Source organism: Carassius carassius, chromosome 49, assembly GCF_963082965.1.
Source record: "Carassius carassius chromosome 49, fCarCar2.1, whole genome shotgun sequence".
NCBI classification, from domain to species: Eukaryota; Metazoa; Chordata; class Actinopteri; order Cypriniformes; family Cyprinidae; genus Carassius; species Carassius carassius.
This window is the reverse complement of record NC_081803.1, coordinates 2,851,604-2,873,808: the sequence shown is the minus strand read 5'-3', so window position 1 is coordinate 2,873,808 and position 22,205 is coordinate 2,851,604. Positions and strand designations below refer to the sequence as shown.

Genomic DNA, 22,205 nt, shown 5'->3' with positions numbered 1-22,205 from the left:
TGACACAACAAAGCAGAGTTTGTTCCCCGCAGATCCAGAGTGGGCCCAAAGCCAGACAGATAATCCTTCTCCCGTTATCAGTGAGGGAATTCCACAGCCCCTTTTTAAATGTAAATTATTCCACTACTCACTGAAATCAAAAGAGCGCTGCGCAAAATAATCTATTTTGCATCTACTCAAATACGAAAATCAAAACAAAAAATCAATAACAGCTAAAACTTCCTCTCCAAACATTCAGTAATCAAATCAAACAAACAAACAAACAAACAATCGTGCGTACTGATATGCGTGCGGCCATCTTGGATTCTCCCACATCCCGCACACACGAGTCTCTACCCACCCATCAAGTGTTGACCCGTGCCGCACTCTGCTGTGATGGGTCCCGCGATAGTGCAGGTCTCTAATAGAAAGATGCCTGTTATATTGTTATGATCGAGGCTCTGGACTCTGAGCATAACTTGTTTTTCTATAACAAATTATAAAATATTTTCTATAAAAAACAATGTCCTGGCAGTGACAAATAGCTTGTTTTATATTTAATTTAATTACATTAATGTTATAAGTTGAGAGTTGGGCTACAATAAAAACTTTAACTGCTACTATGTAAAAGGAACACTGCTGTGAAAAAGCACCTTATTTATTTAAAGTGTTTGCAAACCAAATGTTATTTCACTTTTGTTCATATATCAGAAGACCTACTTTAAAATGAAAAAAGTGCACACATAACTACTTAAACATAAACTACTTTTGAATGCATTATTAGGTTTGTGCATAACAATGCGATTAATTGCGATTAATTGTGGACAATAATGCAATTAATCGCGATGAAAATTTGTATGTATATACATATATATATATATATATATAATTTATTTTGACAAAATATAGAATTGTAATATCAGCCATTTATCAGTTTTCATATATCATATATATCTATATATATAAATTCTCAAAGTTGCAAATAATTCTTTTCCTTCCATATGAATGCATGATTATTTGGTTAGCTACATTTCATTAACTGAATTTAACATTGTTTTACCCCTGCTCAGAAAAGACAGGTGACCCATTTTTTTTTTTTTTTTTACTGACCAGCTGCAATCACTGGACCAGACTTGATTGATTGCGGTTTTATTTTGTTTCGGATATTCCCTGTGCAACCCCTATGCATGCCTTTACTTTCATTATTATCAAAGTGAGGTTCTCGTCCAAAATACAATGAGAGGTTGTTGGGTGAAGCACAGATTGATGCCTTTGAGTTTAAAAGAACATTGTGTGCATTTTATCGCTCCAGATCAGATCAAAGAGCAAACCTTGGGGATCAATTAAAATAGTATCTTAAACTACATAAATCAAGGATGTGGACAACAATGTGTGACTAACAAATACCAAACTGCAGACAAAATCAAGTCAAGCTAAAATAAAGAGTTGCACTATTATGTCAATTTGGTTTGTTATACAAATTATATTGTAAGTGAATTAAATATCACTCTTGAGCAGCTCACCCATCTTTCTAACTAACTTGGGAAAACACAATTCGATTCCAAATTGTAATGTCCTGATAAGAGGTGAAGCCTCCTCAACACCAGCCTTCATTGTTCTGTGTTAGTGATTGGCTATGTTCTGTAGACTGTCCAGCTGAGACCAATAGTATCTGATAAACAAAGATAATGCAACATTTTAGACCACAAAGGTCACATAAAAATTGAAATCTATAAAACATCCTATAAACAAGTCACTCTGCACATTTCTGAAGATTGTGGCTTCATTCTTTAATCCAATTTAGATAAGTAGATTTAGATTTGTGCATCCCATACCATAATTTTGAAATATATAATATATAAGCTGTGTAATATGGATATTATATTCAGAATATTACTTTTGAGGAATTTTTGATTTGGAAGAAGCTTTTATAGAAAATGACTAGTATTTATTTAAATTATTTGATTGAACTGTCAAGAGTACCGTTTAAAAGAACAAGATTGGATTAAAAATGCAAAGCAATGATTTTTATGTCTGAAATAAGTTGACGGCACTTAAGTGTTCAAAAAATAGTCATGTGACATTACAGATATCACCGTATAGGTAATTAATCACAGTACACAAACATGTTTTGTATTACAAGTTTCCTTAAAATTCATATTTAATTATTCAAATAATGCATTATTTAATTAAATATGCACTAATAAACATACATTTCCAGAACAGAAAGCTAAACATTGAATAAAGCCAGGTTCAAAAATCAGTTTCATTCTGTTGTCATATTAGAGTATAAATTTTACAAAGGAGAATCTGGATCCTTGAACAGCCAGAAAAAGGTAAATTTACACCACATTTTTAACTCAGAAAACAACTTTAAGCGGTCTCACGCTGTCTGTCTGACACACACTTGAAGCGCGCACACAATCAGTAGTAAATGCTGCTCCATCTGAAAGCACTGTGAGTTTGAGTCACTATAATATGCATATGAAGAAGCAACACTACTTCCAAACATTAGAAGCATTTATGAACCTCATCTACAAACTCTCAATAAAAGACAAAATGTAATGTTTTTACTCCAAACTCACTTTTTTTTGACATAACGTCAGTCGAACATTTGAAATAAAAATCCTTTGGTGAGATGATGTAGCGTCTTTTGCAAAATAAGACACGCAACATATTATTTCATTGTATTATATGCAGTGATAAAGGCTGTGTTGTATTATACAGTACATATGCTTTTGTCATGATCCGGTCACTGAACTTCCGTTTATTCACCACCAGAGGTCATCATCCACAATACAGACCCTCATACTACACAGTACACCCTGGACTACATTTCCCATGTGCCATTGCACCGATCACAGTCACCTGATAACAATCACACATGCAAAAGAGACTAATTACACACACACTGCACAATCAATCAGACATGCTTTATAAGCACTGGACTTCCTTTCACACACTGCCGAGTACTGTTCTGCATATATCCCTCTCCTTGCGATACCAAGCCTTTCCATGTTTGTTTTCATAGTCTTTTTTTAGTTTCTTGTTTTCATAGTCGTGTCTTAGTTTCTAGATTTCGCAGTCTAGTCTTTTCCTTTTCCTGCCCTCCTTCTTGTGTTTTAACCCGTTTGCTCTGGTTACTGAATTACCTGTCTACCCCTCTGGATATTGTTCTCTCATCAAAGACCCACACTTGCCCTAGGATTATTCTTGTGTTTTGCCCTCTATATACTTATTTGCCATTGTTTAACCCATGTCTGTTATGACCACGCCTCTGTCCAATAAAAGCTTGCACATGGATTTGCACGTCTCACGTCTTGTCAGCCACGTTACAGCTTTATTATAATGAAAGTTATAATAAGAAGAATTCATAAGCCATATATTGTCATAGTTGTGTTTTTAGTATTCACATTGAATTAATAAAAACAGTTCAATGGTTAAGGCTAGATGGCATACAGCAAAAACTACTGGGCATGCGCACATCAATATTGCGTAATTTTTCTCACACTGTACAACAATAAATTACTATTTTTGCATTATTGTAAAGGGTAGCTTTAGGGTTGGGGTAGGTGTAGACATTAATAAAAACTATAGAAAAAAGTAATAAAATCTAAAAGGTAGAAAATTCAATTTATTGTTGGCTTGTGGTTTTTGCTGTATCCCTTGTAGTCACAACCCAGTAAAGACTTCTGTTTACTCAGCTGCAGGACAGAGATTTTGTACATTTTCTTTCTTCTGCGGGGCAGATTTGGAGTTTCAGTGCAATAGCACCCTCTTGTGTTTGGATAGAGCAGTTTTTACTACTGATCACAGAACCCTGCTTCACTGATAAGCTGCTCATGTTAAAAAAACACAGCCTTTGCCAAATCGCAATTGCAGTTTAATTTTGATTAAACTGATTGTGCAGCCCTAGTCTTAAGAGAACCTGAACAGTTTGGAAAGAAATAGGACTTGGGGCAATAATAGGCAGCAGCCTATTATAGTAAACCTGCAGCTGTCTGTCATACAACAAAAGAAAACAAGTAAATCACTCACTGCTTCTTGACTGACCAACTTTTGTAGCTTTATTATGAATCAATGTATGCTATATTAATTCATGTGAAGACATACAGTATTTGATTACTGACTTTCTATATTGTTTCTTACTTGAATGTTACTGTTAAATAAATCTAATGTAAGCCAGCCTGAATGTTAAAGCACTGTTTATTTCTTTTGTATCTTTCTTGTTTTTAGATTTGTGACATTGCTTTTTTATGTAATGCTAAAACAATGTTGGTCACTTTCAGAAGTTGTAGTGATGCTTTCTTTTTAAGAAAGAATGTGAAACATATCATTGATTATGTAATTTTTTTTTCATATTTTAAAATATAATTTAAAATGATTTCACACACTTAAAGCAATATCATTTCGCATATCGAATATCACATTATTTAACAGTGTATCGCATATCGCATTTTTCTTCAATATCACACAGCCCTAGTTTTTAGTTAATAATATGCAAGTGCTTTAGCTAGATGCTAATGCTAACTTGCCGAACAATATATAACAAAGGTGTGTAAGATATCAAAACTGCTGTACCTTACTTGTGTCTTCAGTGAGCTCAATGCATTTTGAAATTGGGATGCAGCCAAAGTACAATAAAATGGCATGCTACTTACTACAGTAAATTCTCAGTAAAAATGACTTTCTTCTTTGAGCTGTAGACTCACTTTGCACTCTCCATTGATGCATATGTCCAGCAAGTCGGCCTGGCAGCGCGTGCCATCGATGACAGCGGGCGAGCGTTCGGTGTAGAAGTTGTAGCCCTCAGCCAGACAGTTCAACGCACATGGCTTCACTCCACCTGAGAAACACAGCAAGTTTATCGTCAAACAGCTGATGTCACTCTCTTGAACACCAGTGGGACCTTTTATCAGGTTATTGATGGGTCCCAAGGTCCTCAAGAACTCCTCCGAGGCCCTGCCGTGTCAAAGAGGCGGCCACGATTTATGTCATACGATAAAGCAAAAATCCATATGGAATAACAGTCAATCTCTCACCTCACTAGTGCATTGATAAGTGATTCGCAGACTGCTTTCTTGCAACTGTCTCAAGCCAGGGACCACAGGCAAGGCCCACAGTTTTCTTTTATGCCTTTGTTGATATTAACAATCCAGTCAAAGCACTTGAGCACAAGAGAGGCATTACTCATAGTGTAATCTGAACGTTTTGCCTGACATCATTATTGCAAAGACACGGGGAGAGATTAACAGAGCTGCCAACAAAAATCATGGAGACATCCACAAAGGTTATTGCAGACTTTACAAGCGAAGTTCACCTCCAAAATGAGTTTTAAGAGCCAAACAATTGGTAATGATAATGCTTGTTACAGGGCCGCGAGATAAGGAGATGACTGAATTGACTGTGAACTTCCTGTCAGAATGTTTTGGATTCTTGCAGTTTTTCTTAGTTTTTTGAGTTTGGGCCATTTTGTTGTAAACAAGAATTGCACCCTTCCCTCTGGGTTGTTTACTCTAATCAGTCTGAAAAAGCATTAGAGAAAGACTCAATGAAACCAGAAAGGGGTCAAAAACGGGCAGTGGTGGAAATGATTTTACCTGTTATTAATTTAATTATATATATATATATATATATCTAAGAAAAATAAGAAATTCTACAATACATATATAAAGCAATATTGCACTTATGCTTATGTGATATATATTTATATAAAATGTATATTAATTATTATTTAAAACAACATTTTTGCAATAAATTTAAGAAATTGTTTAAGCAAACACAAATGAAGATATTTTGGACTGTTTTTGTCCATAAAAATGAAAGTCGTTAGAGTCTAAAACAACAGACTGAGAAATAAAAAAATAATAATAATTTCCCCCTGTCAAAATATTTACTTTTCAGTTCCACTGAAAAAAAATCATACAGGTTTGGAATGACATAACAGTGAGTAAATGATGAGAGAATTGTCATTTTGGGGGAGACCACTGCATTATATTGACAGGCCTAATTGTCACACTTTAATTTGTAGATTTGAGCTCTCTGAGAAACCTGTGTACATACAGTCAAACACATACAATACACAGACTAGCAATAGATGATGTTTTGGAATCTGAAGAATTTTCAGCCCATCAAAGAGACTTCCACAGTGTTGGTGTTAGCAGGGTACACAAAGCAAGCCAGTATGTACACTGTCACTGAAGCCCAGACTTTGGGAAGTCTGTGGGAGAGAGCGGCCCCTCCTTCTGAAGCACATCGCTCTGGGTGCTGGGCTGGGAACCTACCTCCAGTATACGGCCTCCAGATGTAGTACTTCCCACGGAAAGACATGTTGTCAAAATCAGCACACTGCTTCTCCCTAAAGTCACGTGATCCTGCTGGACAAGCCTGCAATCAAACAATTAAATAATTGGTGGTAAATGAACCATTAAAAAAAAGCATTCAGATGGTACTCTCATTTTTACAAAATTATCTTATAGAGCATGGATAGGCAACATCGGTCCTAGAGTGCCGCTGCCCTGCAAAGTTTAGCTCCAACCCAAATCAAACACACCTGGACAAGCTAATAAATTTCTAAAGGATTTTCTAAGGCTACATGCAGGTGAGGATTTTTTTCAGGGTTGGATTTAGGGGGCTTTCACACTGGCAGTTTAGTGCAGAACGTTGCACGGTTCGCATGAAAAATCGCTAATGTGAACGCTGTCATCGGACCTTGGTGCGCACTGGGGTACCGAACCCGAGACTACCTGGAGAAGGTGGTCTGAGTTCGGTTGCTCCCGAACTGTGGCACGGTTCGCGTGAATGTCCAAGCAATATGGACTTGGTTGCGCACTTGTTCAGGAAGTAAAGTATCCCACGCATGCGTAACACTGTCGATATAATTGTTTCCTCAACACACGAGAGAGCCGAGGTTGAATCCACACACTCCTAAAAGTCAAAATTAAATAAATAAAAATTAAATAATTTAAATAATTTAAATTAACTATTATACTGTGCATAATAGCACCAAAATAACAAAAAAATTACAACTATGCTCAGTCGCGTTGTGTTCTCGATGCGTTTTCCATGTGTGTTTGCGATGACGTAAGGTGACTGCAAACTCACCTGGGTTTGATACAACTATTGAGTGTGAAAGTAGACCAACATTGTGGGCGGAGCCAGGAACAATCGCACTCGGACTCGGACTCGGACTGCAGCAAACGAGCCCAGTGTAAAAGCCTTATTAAACTCTGTAGAACATCGGCACTCCAGGACTGTCATTGCCTAGTCCCCTGTTAAAGAATATTTAAAAAGACTTTCATTTTATCCTACACTGAACAATATCAAATAGTGTCACAATTTGTTTTTTCTTTTAAGGTGGACAGTGTTGAGGTGGCACTAGAGCTAGACATATTACATTTAGTTTTGGCTAAAAAGTTCTGCTGGTCTGATTTCAACACATGATCTTTTCTCCACTGGCTGATTTAAAACTCTGGCAAACTCCAGACATGGTTGCACAAGGTTAAATGTAAGAAATAGCTTCCTTTTTTTTACCGCAATCCCACACAGGTCGATGTTGACCGGTGCACCTTTACTTCATTCTTAATATCTTCTCGTCTTCTGTGTGACGTTTCTTACAGGTCTTGTTCATCTGAGTTTGAATGGGCAATATTTTCTTGCCAGTTTTAGAGTGTTGTATTTTGTGCTTTGTGATAACAGAAATCAGCTGTATACATTTCTCAAATTGTATTAAATAAAAATGTAATAACATTTAAATTATACAGTTTTATGCAATATTTAAATATTTATTTTATTAAATAAAATATGCAATAAAAATATAAATGTACTTAATTTTAAGGTTAAAGGTGCCATCTGTCATATCTGGCAAAAAAAATCAAGTCATACTCCACATTCCATACCAGATGGGGGCAGTATGCCTCAATAAAGTGAATTGGTCTACTCTAGAGTAACAAACGAGAAATGGCATAGTCTCTATGCTCCGCCCCTACCTTCACAACAACCCTAGAGCATAGCTGAAGCCTATAAGACAGCGGTTCTCAATTGCAGTCCTCGCGCCCCACTGCTCTGCACATTTTGAACGTTTCTCTTAGCGCTTCAGACATTTGTTCTATTCGAACATAAGTGCCCTGCGAAGTGGACATCACAGGATATTCAGCCATGATTCCAGTTCGAAGCGAACGTAGCTATATGTTCCAATCAAAGTGCATTGAAGTGTGCAAGACGTGAATTTAAATTGTATTGATTTACAGAGGTATATGATGTCACAGTTGTCCATGTTTAAAGACGCTGCACAGCACAAATCAGTGAATGAATGTTTCGATGTGAGGTAAACTTCAACAGATTTCCCCTGCTCAGAGAGTAGGGAGCAATGAACAATTGGAACACAGTTCATGCACGGAGTTCATTTCTAACGAGCTGATTATCTGAATCAGGTGTGTTAACAAAGAGAAATGTGCAAAATATGCAGAGCAGTGGGGCGCGAGGACTGGAATTGAGAACCGCTGCTATAAGAGGACGTTTTGCCTCCAGAGGAACATTGGGTGATGTCAAGTGATTTTGAAACATGACATCTTCAAGCTACTCCCCTTCACCTTTACCAGTGAATATGTTCATATTCGTTTTGTTCATATTACATTGAGTTGTATATACACATTATTTGAATTAAATTATTTTGACAGACAGCATTCTGGCAACATCATTGGTCAACATCAGACAGCTGATGTTGACCAAGCTAGCGCCAACCAACGTAACCAGAGCTGCCAACTCTCAAGCATTCACCGTGAGACACACGCAATTGGCTCTTTTCACATGCTTTCACGCCACACATCAATTTTCTCACGCACAGAAAAACCACGAAGCAAAGAGGACACGGAGACCAACAGACTAGTTAGAGCAGGTTACTTATGATATAAAAAAAATGGGTAAGTTATAGCTAGCTAATTATCAAACGCAGCTACGGTTAGCCATCGCTAACATTAGCACGTTTATAGAACAGCCTTCGATACATTTCTATGTTATAACTTCCCGAAAAAAAATACACAAACATATAAAACAAACTTCTAGCGAAATACTAACAGTTTTCATCCTTCCGCTCTCTTCCCTGAACTGAAATGAAGTAGTGGGCTGTACTTTCCACATGATTGACATCAGGTATAAGTACGCCCACAAGCCATGCGAGTTATTAGTGTATTGCAGGTTGGCTGGTGGTTATGTTGCCCGCATACCGCCTCCCATGGCCGAAACTGGTATTACGACACCTGTCGGGCCGGGGCTAGTAATGCTACTGCTAATTAAGGTTGATATCTCTGCAGCACTATAACTTGAAATTTTTTTAATGACATCATCGCCCTTATTTCTTCTCATACTTTTGATGCGTGTAGGTCATTTTTGGGAAATTTTTACCTCAATTTTTGCACATGCCACCTTTAAATCTGTAAAATCTTATATGCGACTCGACTTGGCCTCTTTCCATCTCAGCATTGTTATTAACCCTAGTCACCATCTAAACGGGCGGATCATGGAGTCAGCAGTGAGCGAAGGGGTGCAGATTAGCTCATTGTTTTGAGAAGTAGAACAAATGATAGCAGACCTTTGCTTGGTACTGAACAATGGCTGTGGCTGGAACCAGAGCCACAGGGGGGCCATATCTTCAATGACTTCATAATTTCAAAGCCACAGCCATAATAAATACAGACAATGGAATGCCCCACATAAACACACCAGAGAGTGGTCCTCAACCCTTGGCTGTCCCCTTCAAAAGCTTTGTTTTGTTTCCAGATTGTCAAAGAACCAATTACATTATATCTGTGATGGGTCATTATTTTATAAGCACCGAACCAGTGGCGGGCTGCTGTCAAAAGCTCCCAGAATTTCATTGGATGACACCAATAGTCCATATCCACAACACGTTTGTGTTGGACAACACATGTTCATTTTCAGTGGTTGGGGGTGCTGTCTGTTTTCCAAAATACATATTCACTGAAACAGATCGCCATTCACCATCGGCCCCGAGGAGGATCTCGCCGAAACCACTCCAGCCCCAGAGCCCAGCCCACCATCTCCCCACGGTACAAAGCACAAGCCCGAGACCCCTGATGACGGAGAGCCATTTCCCTCCGCGAGCCAGAGCCCAACCCGTCAGACCAGGTGCGAGAGCCGGCAACACTGCCCACCGCAAGGGAGAGAGCTGCGGACGGTGTGAGCGTGGAGTGGAGCTCCGCCCCCTGCATTGCGGCTGGGGGTGAGTCTAGTATGGAGTACCAAAATGAGGATGAGGATCTTATTGATTGGGCATCAGAACTGGAGGTTGAACTGCCCCCTTTCCTTTCTCTGTTGCCTCCTCTGGTCCCATCCAGCCCTCCTTCATTCTTGGTTTCTTCGTCCAGCCCTGAGGGGGCTTCCGATCCTCCAGTGCCTGCTCCTAGAATGTGCCCCCCAGTGGCCACTCCTCCTAAATGCCCGCCTAACAACCACTCCTGCCTCCTCCACCGTGGTCATCTGGCAGCTCCTCTGCTCGCCCTCAGCCCACTATCTATGCTGTGTGAGCCTCAAGCGTTGCTGTGGGCGGAGTCTCCCTCACCTTCGCCTTCAGCCTCGTCCTGTAGTCCCATTGCCTTCACCTCGGCTACTAGCTTTCTTGCCTCCACCGTCAACAATCGATTCATCAGCTCTCCGGGCTACCTCGTTCCTCCGGCTCTGCCTTGGTCGGGCTCTGACCCACCATTGCCTCTGGACTCTCCTCTACTGGCTGCGCCTAGTTGCTCTGTCCCACAAGCTCCATTGTGTTCCTTCCTCCCACCAGCTCCACCTTGGTCGCCAGAGCCCTCAACTCCACCCTGGCCCCCCGGATCCCTAGCATCCCCCTGGCTCGGTGGCTCTCCGTCTCCACCTCGGACTCCTCCTCCACCTGCTCCACCGCCGTTGGTTGGCTCCCTGGAGTCAGCAGCCATTCCTCCTCCATGGCTCCTCCCACCATCGGCTCCACCTTAGGCCACTGTTACGGCTGTGGCCTGGGTCCTGCTGTGCTCTTTCTGCTCCAAGCTCCTCCTGTCTATTCCCTGTCTCTACCCTCTGTCGTCTCCTTCCTGGCTCCTCCCTCTGTGGTTTCTGTCTGCTGACCCCCACCTGGGGGTCCGTCCTCTGCCAGAGCCTCCTCCCAAGCTCCCACCTATGCCTCCTCCTCCTGTTGTTGCCTACAGTGCGACCCACTGTGACCCAGTTTCTGTCTCATTGATTTTTTGATTAGTTCCCAGGTGTGTGTCCTTAGCTCACTTTGTTAGCCTGTCTTTATAAGCAATGTCTTTTAAGTTCAGTTTTGTCGGGTCTACAAGTTATGTTTGTGTGTCTTCCTCCTTTTCTCCATGTTGGATTTACCCCTGTGTTGGATTAATAAAGACTCTTTCAATTATTCTTGTCTCCGTATTGCTTCCGGCACAGTAGCTTGACAATCTAATTTATTAGAAAATGGAAATGTATTATTTATGAAAAAAATAATGCATTGAAACTTTTAATGCAATTATCGAAGTCGCCCTGCCCCACTTACATCATCTTACATTTCACAATGTGTGTTTGTCTTGAAGCAGCGCTGTGCAGATCGATCGGTGTATGACATCAAATCAAACACACACACCCATCCACATTATTTTTCAATGCAGAAGTAAGCTGTTTTCTGTGAATGTGAGAGACTTTTGGTTTATTAGCCACTGTAGGGAGATAACAAGAAGAATAGCTGTAAGTGCAGAAAATGTTTGTCTTTTATTTTGTGTTTGGAGTTGGTGTTTCCGGGTAGTTGGTCACATGGTGGTAGGTGTGTATTTACCTGCTAGTGTTTCCTGTTTTTGACTAGACCGTGTAGAGAGGGGGTGCGTAGCCAGGAACGCTCACTTTCAGTTGACCGTATTTCAACCGTATCAATAAATCTCTATCTGCATATGGACAATATTACATCAGGGCAATAAAAGTATGTAGATTTTAAACGGATGAGAACGAGTCATTGATGTTGTCCTGCTGCTTAGCCTCTCAGCGGCTATAGGATGCCGCTATATTTAGTCAACTGAAAACTTCACAGCTTTGGATTATGGACGCGATCTAAAAAAAATGGCTGTACCCGCACACCGCATGTTGTCACAGACGCGCACTGTGAAGTGGGTCAACGATCGCGACGCACATACAGACGGAAGAAGAGGTATGTCAGCGGTTTAAATGGATTGTGGCTGGACTCGCTTAAGTTGTGAAAGACGCTGATATAGCCGTTAAGTTGGATTGGCATTGTATTGAACGCGGTTGGTGTTGCTCTTGCATATTGATGGGCTCTTATGTGCTGCCTCTACGTTCATTCATTCATTGTTTTGCTCAGTGCGCGCTGAATACAGCGCCGTTTGGAACTGAGTTCAAGTTGTTTGTTGCCTTGGAGAATGAACTCTGAGGATATGGAGCACGCTGCTGATAGCGGCAAACGAGAGCATAAGCCCACGGCAAAAGCCCTGCTGGCTAAAATTGAAGCCTTGCAAAAGGATCGCAAGAGAAAGTGAATAAAGTGAAGAATGTGATTGTGTCCATGAAGGACTTGATGAAATGTGATGACAATGCGTCTCAAGTGTGTTCAATGCTGAAAACGATACAATTGCTGATGGATGATGCATCTGTGTTACATAAAAGTGTACTGCTTCTATTACCTTCTGAAGAACAAACTAAACAAAATGCCTGGTTTGACTCAATTTCCAAACACTATAACGACTTTGTAGAAGAGGTTGAACAATGGATGACTGAAACTGGGAAATCAAATCCCGGCATTGCTCTTTCTGATACTCATGAACCTAGTATTGTGGAAGTAGAGGCACCATCTCAAGGGATTCATGTATCTGATATTTCACCTTCTGTTGAAGTTGTGTCGACAACACATAACATGCAGCTCTCTAATGCGCACATACAGGCTGGAAGGGATTCTGGGGATGAAATTCAACCAATGGACAGTGTTTCGAATATAAGCAGTAAAAGATCTACTAAAGCAACATCTCATGGATCTCGATCAAGCCGATCTTCCATTTCTTCCACTCGTCTTAAGGCTAAGGCAGAACTGGCTGCTTTATTGGCCTCTCAACAAATGCTGTGAAAGAAACATGAATTAGAGGAACAAGAGGAGCAGTTGAGGAGAAGGAGAGAAAAACTGGCGCTGGAAACCAAATTAGCAGAGTCAATGGCCAGAGTAAAGGTGTATCAAGATGTACATTCGGAATCTCATACATCTGTTAGAAATGTGTCCAAGCCTCTTTATTCTGATGTGGAACCATTTGTCCCTTCAGTTAGGGTGCCAGCAGCATCAGAGTCCCTGCCTGCATCTTGTACCTCACATGTTGATAACACACAAGGGATTTCAAATTATTCTCTATCACAGTCAGTACAACAACAACCTTCAACAAGATCTAAATTGAAACCTTCACAATCTACATTGCCCAACAGGTCATCTTCTGATAACCAGAATACTGGATATGCTCATGGATCAAGTTTTCAAAATGATAAAAGCCACACAAGCATGCTTCAGCTCATTGGTAAGCAAAACGAAATAGCTACTTTATTGGTTAAACAGCATAATTTGTCTTCACTTCCACCCAGAGAAATTCCTTACTTTGATGGAGATCCATTGCGCTTTCATGAGTTCATGCGCTCATTTGAGGAGGTGGTGGAAAAGAAAGCAGACAACCCAGGGGATTGTCTGCACTTCCTGGAGCAATATACACGAGGACAGCCGAAAGCACTTGTTAGAAGTTGCCAGCACATGAACCCTTCACAAGGTTATCTACAGGCTAAGGCTTTGCTTCAGGAGAACTTTGGCAATGAGGTGAAAATAGCTTCATCATATATGGAAAAGGCCTTTTCATGGAAAGCTATAAAATCTGAAGATGCTAACGCCCTACAATAGTATGGTCTTTTCCTAAGGAGTTGCTGTAACGCTATGCAAGATGTTCATTATATGAATGAGCTGAATCTTACCACTAACATGCAAGTTATACTCTCAAAGCTTCCTTACAAACTCAAAGACAAATGGAGAGTCGTTGCATATGAGTTAAAGGAGCGATGCCACCGTCAGTCCATCTTTCCTGATATTGTAGACTTTATAGAGAGACAAGCAAAAATTCTCTCTGATCCTGTATTTGGTAATATTCAGGATGCAGTACCTGCTGGGGGTAGGAAGACGAACACCAGAATAATTCCACCAAAGGCCAGGAGCAGTTTTGCTACCACTATCACTACTATGCCTGAAATAAAAGAACACAGTAAGATAACAGCTAACCAAATCTGTCTCTTCTGTGGTGGTGAACACGCACTGGATGTTTGTAATAAACTTACCAGAAAAGGTCACCGAGAAAAGATGAACTTCTTGATGACGAGAGGAATTTGCTTTGGCTGCTTGCATACAGGACACATTAGCAGAGACTGTAAAAGGAGAATCATCTGTAATATATGTAGTATGAAACACCCAAGTCTTCTTCACATTTATTCTCATGAGAAGGAAGACACGTCAGATAAGAAGAGAACCGAATTCAAGCCGGCAGTTGGCAGTGCCATGGTCTCTCTTAAAACCAATGGTTTTACTGGGGCTGGTAAAGACACTTGTGCATTATCTATCGTTCCAGTCTGTGTCAAATCAAAAAAGGGAAACAGCGTGGTGAAGACGTATGCCTTTCTTGATTCTGGAAGTTCTGCTTCTTTCTGTACGGAAAGTTTGATGAACAAGCTCAACCTCTCTGGAAAGAGAGTTAATATTCTTCTCAGAACCATGAGTCAAGATAAATCAGTTGGTAGCTATGTTCTGAAAGACCTGGAGGTTTCTGGGTTGAATCAAGAAGATTACTGTGCATTGCCTGAATTGTACACCCAAAAGACCATGCCTGTGACCACAGCTAACATTGCTTCACAGAAAGATCTCGAATGTTGGCCTTATTTGAGTCATGTCTGCTTACCTAAGATTAATGCTGGTATTGAGCTTCTGATTGGAGCTAATGTTCCAGAAGCATTGGAGCCTTGGGAGATCATACGCAGTCAGGATAGCGGCCCTTATGCTATAAGGACCATGCTTGGATGGACTGTTAATGGACCACTTAAAGGAGTGGGTATGAATGGAGATGATCCTGCTGAACAACTTCCTGTTACTGTGAATAGGATTGCAGTAATAAAGTTGGAGGAGTTGTGGAAGCAGCAATTTAAGGCTGATTTTCCAGAGACTGTTCATGAAGAACTGACAGGAATGTCCAAGGAAGATCAGAAGTTTATGGATTTTGTGTCCCATTCAGCAAGACTGAGCAATGGTCATTATTACATCAGTCTACCATTCAGAAATACTGAAGTGGTCATGCCTATGAACAGGAGAATTGTAGAACAGCGTGCTTTAACTCTTCAAAGAAGGTTTAAAGTGAATCCTTCCTTTCATGCAGATTACACCACCTTTATGGAGGACGTCATCCATAAGGGTTATGCAGAAAGGGTACCCGTGGCTGAGCTGGAGAGGTGTGATGGACGCCTGTGGTATATACCCCATCACGGTGTATATCATCTCAAAAAACACAAGATTAGGGTTGTGTTTGATTGTGGAGCTTCTTATCAGGGTGCATCACTGAACAGCAAACTTCTGCAAGGTCCAGACTTAACCAGCTCTTTGGTGAGTGTGCTCGTACGATTTAGATTGGAACCTGTTGCCCTGATGGCTGACATCGAATCTATGTTCCATCAAATCAGAGTTCACCCAAAAGACTGTGATTTCTTGAGATTCCTGTGGTGGCCAGGAGGTAACATAAACAACAGTCTGGAGGAATACAGAATGGTGGTTCATTTATTCGGAGCTACATCATCACCAAGTTGCTCGAGTTTTGCATTGAGGAAATGTGCAATGGATCAAAAGGATCTATTTGACTCCAAGACACTGGATGTTGTTTTCAATAATTTCTATGTGGATGACTGCCTTGTTTCTGTACCTTCCGAAACAGATGCTGTGCAGCTGTTCAAGGATCTCACTAGAATGTGTGCCAGAGGAGGATTTCATTTAACAAAGTGGATGAGTAACCGCCGTGCTGTATTGGGCACGATACCTGAAAAGGACAGAGAGAAGAAGGTAAAGGATTTGGACTTGGATCATGATACTTTGCCTCTTGAAAGAGCATTAGGAGTGCAATGGTGTGCGGAATCAGATGCCTTTCATTTCAAAGTGGTAGTGAAGGATAGACCTCTTACCAGGAGAGGAATTCTCTCAGTGGTTAGTTCCATCTATGACCCTCTGGGGTTCTTGTCACCTGTGATTCTGTCTGCCAGGAGGATATTGCAAGATCTGTGCAGAGAGGGAATAGGATGGGACAACGTTATTCCTCCAGTGTATGTTCAACGTTGGATGAACTGGCTGGATGATCTGCATCGCTTGGAGAGTTTTGAGGTCAGAAGATGTTTAAAACCTGATGGGTTTGGAGAAGTAACATCTGCTCAAATGCATCATTTTTCAGATGCAAGTGAGCAAGGATATGGGGTGGTATCCTATCTGCTGCTTCATAATGACCAACAACTGGCACATTCTACTCTTCTGGTAAGCAAGGCAAGAGTTACACCATTAAGACCCATTACGATCCCTCGCCTGGAACTTACGGCTGCCACTCTTGCTAATCGTATGGACAAGATTTGGAGGAAAGAACTCAAGATGCCCTTTACGGATTCTGTGTTTTGGACTGATAGCACTTCAGTACTCAAATACCTTCGAAATAAGACCTCAAGATTTAAGTGCTTTGTGGCTAATAGAGTGTCTGAAATTCTGAAGGCTTCTGACGTAGCACAGTGGAGGTACGTGAATTCCTCAAGCAATCCAGCAGATCTGGCCTCTAGAGGAGCAAAAGTGGATTCATTCTTGAAGAACGAGATGTGGATTTCTGGTCCCACATTTCTTGTTCGACCACAAGAGGAGTGGCCAATGGATCCCACCAATAGGTGTGTGATATTGTCTCATGATCCTGAGATCAAAAGAAATGCTCTGGTAAATATGGTGGAAGCCAAAGAGTCTGACTCCATATCATGTCTCCTTAATTACTTCTCCTCTTGGATTCGACTAAAGAAAGCTATAGCATGGATCCTTCGTCTGAAAGGAATCTTGATGGACCTTAGCGAGGAAAGGAAACGACTGCAGACTGCTCTTGCTTTCTCTGGCACAAATCTACATCAACAAGGGATGACTATTAATGAGGAAATTCAGAAGTTCAAGTCTACTGTGTGTAAGGACTTGCTTTCCTTGGGAGAATTGGAGAAGGCTGAAATGGAAATCATCCGACTTTCTCAAGGGAATAGATTTCCTGAGGAACTGACAAGTCTACGAAAGGATGGAGTAGTCAAGCGAAATAGTCCTCTCTATCGTCTTAATCCAATCCTGCAGTCTGATATCATCAGGGTCGGTGGACGTCTTGATAAAGCATTGGTTTCTGAAGATTTTAAACACCCAATCATATTGGCTAAAGACTTGCACATCGCTACCTTGATTCTGCGACAAATTCATGAAGAAGTGGGACATAGTGGACGGAACTTCATGTTGGCTAGCCTTCGACAGCGATATTGGATCCTTGGAGCGAGTGTAGCTATAAGAAGAGTTATATCAAAATGTGTAGTGTGCAGAAGGTTCAATGGAATTGCAGGTCATCAACAGATGGCTGATTTGCCTCAAGATCGAGTGTCACCAGACAAACCACCCTTTACTCATGTTGGAGTGGATTGTTTTGGCCCTTATGAGGTAAAGCGAGGAAGAACCACCCTGAAGCGCTACGGAGTCATCTTCACCTGCTTGGCCATTAGAGCAGTTCACATTGAAATGATCTCATCATTGGACACCGACTCATTCATTCACGCACTAAGACGTTTTATTTCTCGACGAGGACAAGTGACTGAAATGCGTTCAGATAATGGAACAAATTTTGTCGGGGCTGAGCGTGAGCTACAAGAGGCAATTCAAGACTGGAACCAGAGTCAGATCAACAATGTTCTTCTTCAAAAGAATATAAAATGGATTTTCAATCCTCCTACCGGCTCACACCATGGAGGGATTTGGGAACGACTCATCAGATCAATAAAGAAAATACTGAATTCCATTCTTCGAGGGCAAAGTTTGGATGAAGAAGGTCTTCATACCTTCTTATGTGAGGTAGAATCCATCCTTAACAATCGACCCATCACCAGATCATCATCGGATCCCAACGACTTGGAACCGTTAACACCTAATCATCTTCTCCTTCTAAAGACAAAGCTTGCATTACCACCTGGATTGTTCGAGAAGGACGATGTGTATGCCCGTCGACAGTGGCGCCAAATTCAATATTTGGCTAACCTATTTTGGAAAAGATGGATTGGTGAATATCTACCTCTACTACAGGAGCGGCAAAAGTGGATGGTAAAGACACACAACCATCAGTTGGGAGAGGTTGTACTGGTAGTGGACGATAATGCACCTAGAAGTTCCTGGATCATGGGCAAGATTGTTCACACAATAGAGGACAAAAAGGGATTCACACGGCAAGTTAAAATTAAGACCATGAGTACATGCTTGACCAGGCCAATTACAAAAATTTGTCGTCTTCTTGAAGCTGAGGAATCTAAGGACTAACTACGACAGTGACATTCATTTGAGAGCTCTCAACTGACCCTTTTGACTTGACTTTTGACTTAGACTTGATCGCATTACTGACGACTGACTTTACTGACAGACTGGACTTGGACATTAACTGTACTCAGCTACAAGGATGAACTAATGAACTAAATGAACATTTGAGTTTTCTGGACATTCTTTTACATAAAAAAAAAAAAAAAAAAGGGAAAAAAAGGGGGATTTAATGTATAAATTATGTAATGTACATGTTTATCTTGTCTGTATTTTGATTGTGTTGGTGATTATTACAGGTTTATTGTGTAATAATCAGGGGCTGGTATGTAAGTGCAGAAAATGTTTGTCTTTTATTTTGTGTTTGGAGTTGGTGTTTCCGGGTAGTTGGTCACATGGTGGTAGGTGTGTATTTACCTGCTAGTGTTTCCTGTTTTTGACTAGACCGTGTAGAGAGGGGGTGCGTAGCCAGGAACGCTCACTTTCAGTTGACCGTATTTCAACCGTATCAATAAATCTCTATCTGCATATGGACAATATTACATCAGGGCAATAAAAGTATGTAGATTTTAAACGGATGAGAACGAGTCATTGATGTTGTCCTGCTGCTTAGCCTCTCAGCGGCTATAGGATGCCGCTATAATAGCAATGTGCAATAAACTGTAAAACTTTTTGCACTACAAACCAGTGTGTTCACAAATGGGAAAATACATTAAAATAATATGGTAAGACACACCAGTTTGCAATATCAAGCAGCAAAATGAGCTGTATTGTACAGCTAAAAATTGCTGGAAGCAGATGAGACCGGAAGCCAGACACATTACTTTTACATTTGGTTGCACCTGCTCTTACGGGAAAAAAATAAGGTGGATACAGTTGATTGGTGATGAACATGTTACAGAACAGCAACTCACTGATTGATGGAGCCTATAGAATTGTAGTTATTTGCCCCTAAAATTCAAGATATTGGGGAAAAAAGGCTCCTGTATGAGTTTTTGTCTCATATATCATATGTGTACTAGAGTTAAGCAATACCACATGTGCACCAAGTGCAGTGTCACACGAGTGCTGTTTGTGTCCCAAACAGCACGAGTGCAAATGTGATAATGATTTCATACAATAATAGTTCAAAAAATCTGAACTTAATATTGTGTTTTCTTTTAGTTTTACCAGTGCAAATATTATCTATTAAAGCCACAGAAGAACTATTGTGCATCTCCGAGCAACACACAATTTCTGAATAAATCTGCATTTTGAATGAAATGTGTGAACCAATGATTCAATGGCGCGTTCATTTAGAAAGCCATTTACTTCAATCAATCAATCAATCAGCCATTTAATCTAATCAAATGAATGAATGAACGATTCAATGACTTACTCATTAAGGCTTTTAATACCATATACTGGCAGTTTTAGTTTCTTATATAGAGAAATCACGTCCATTGTTAATTTCATTAAAATATAATTTTATATATATTCATTAAAAAAATAATAATAATCCATATTAATAAAAAAAAATAATGTCTAGATAGTTCACCTAAAAATGTAAAATATATATATTAATTTCTAAAGCTACTTTTTGTGATTTCATGGTTTTCTCATGTAACACAATAATGGCTGTAAATGATCTTTTATGGGTATTTTCTTTTGTGGGTAATTAATATGCTATAAATTAGGTTGATTAATTCCCACATTGTGTAATTTAGATAAAACATTTTAATTGACTGATAGCTGTAATAATAAAAAGAAAAGCACAAAATCAACATACTGTATTAGAATGATTTATGAAAGATTATGTGACACTGAAGACTGGAGTAAATTACATTTTAAAAAGTGCTGTCAAAAGATAAAAATCAAATAGCTAATTAATAGCATATATTTTTTTCTGAAAAAAACTTTGATTAATTGCACAATTAAACTTTTATAGTTGCAACATTAAAGTTTTAAATATACTTTTATATTGCAATAATTTCACATTCAATCATCAAATGAATGTAGAAATTTTTTTTTATTTAAAATTATTGTTTTCTAATATTTAACCATTGACTATAACCATTCAACATTACAGCATAATTGAGAGCTACCAATTTGAACATTTATTAGACTTTATGAAATAACTTCTAATTTAACTTCTAATTAAAAATAACTTCTAATTTTGTGAATTTAAAACAATCTTCACATAAACCCATTATAATAAATGTCATGTTTATGTGCCCTTCAGCAAGTAGGAAATATACAGAAATTGAATAAAGTTATCAAACACTAAATTCTAAATTAAATACAGAGGAATCCATTTCTTTTGCTTTTTGATTAACAGACATCACAGCAGCTGGTTATGAGGTTATTTTGGCTGTTTTAAATGCTGCCGCTGTTGAACATGATGCAGATCACGCATCGTATTTTCTCACAACTCTTTATCTTTTCTGATCCCCTTCAGCTCTTAAAGTCTCTAATAATGAGCTGACGAGTTGAATTGGGTGTGTTAGAGGAGGGAGTCAGTGCTGGGCCGCTCCAGGACAGTTTGGAAAAAAACTGCATGTCAGAGACATGTTCTTAAATCTGACTCATATAACAAATACTGATATATATATATATATATATATATATATATATATATATATATATATATATATATATATATATATAGTGTGCGCTGCCGTATTTGTGCATGCAACTGAAGAGCATGCGCTGCGAACACAGAAGCAGCAGTTGTGACTGGGGTGGCCAAATCTAGCTCTGCCCCCACATTAATTGCTTTATATAATTTTAACACATTAAACTGAAAAAATAAATAAATAATCGTATGCATTAATGCTTTTATTTTGACAGCAATCATTTTAAAATAAATTTAAATAATTGTTATACATATATTGTATAAAAAAAATGTTTTTCAATTGTAATAAACAACACTGGATGTTTCTAATTGTCACAAAAGTAAAAAACAAATCAAGATGAAGTTGCAAGTTGTAAAACTGAGTTGTAACTCACATCAGTGTTACACGATCTGTAGCGTTTCCTCTCTCCGAGACAGTACTTCCCTCCACCTGTCGGTCTGAAAGAGAAAGAATAATAAAGACTCATGAGGTATCATAAGGGGAGTCTACGTAAAAAACGCATCCACACACTATTCCAGTCAACACCGGTCAGCATCTGTACTGCATTTGCTTTAGCAGAGTAGAGTAAAGTAAATGGTCCAGTAACCTCAATCTCAACATGTCCATCACTCACACTCAAACACATACTTCCAGGTCTTCTGCAGAAGTTTAGTGTCCAAAAGATCAGATCAGGTCATTGGATCACAAAATCATAGCCATCTTTCAGATCTGGGTTGACTTTGCTCTTCTGTGCTGATCTCAGATCAGTTTAAAGGTAATGTGTGTCATTTTTTCAAAATTAAAATTTCAACATTTATGTGCTATTTCTCACAATTCTGACATTTTTCTTGCAATTCTAAATTTATATCTCACAATTCAGTCTTTTTTTCTAGCAGTTCTGAGAAAAAAGTCGGAATGGTGAGATGTAAACAAAATTGCGATATATAAAAAAAAATCCCTTCTCAAAACAATTATGTACAAAAGATTTGGACTGTATAATGAACTCTCTGTGTTATTTA

The 22,205-nt window shown here is 39.5% G+C and overlaps 1 protein-coding gene across 1 annotated transcript in view; it reads right to left on the bottom strand.

Moving 5' to 3' along the window:
* The window catches only part of LOC132132514 (A disintegrin and metalloproteinase with thrombospondin motifs 6-like), a 166,123-nt gene that overhangs the window by 59,902 nt on the left and 84,016 nt on the right, over nt 1–22,205 (bottom strand). Inside the window, exons 15-17 of the mRNA XM_059544915.1 lie at nt 21,581–21,644; nt 6,264–6,366; nt 4,692–4,825 (exon numbers count right to left, since the gene is read on the bottom strand). Of these exons, the coding sequence (XP_059400898.1) occupies nt 4,692–4,825; nt 6,264–6,366; nt 21,581–21,644 (301 nt within the window). The remainder of the gene's footprint in view (nt 1–4,691; nt 4,826–6,263; nt 6,367–21,580; nt 21,645–22,205) is intronic.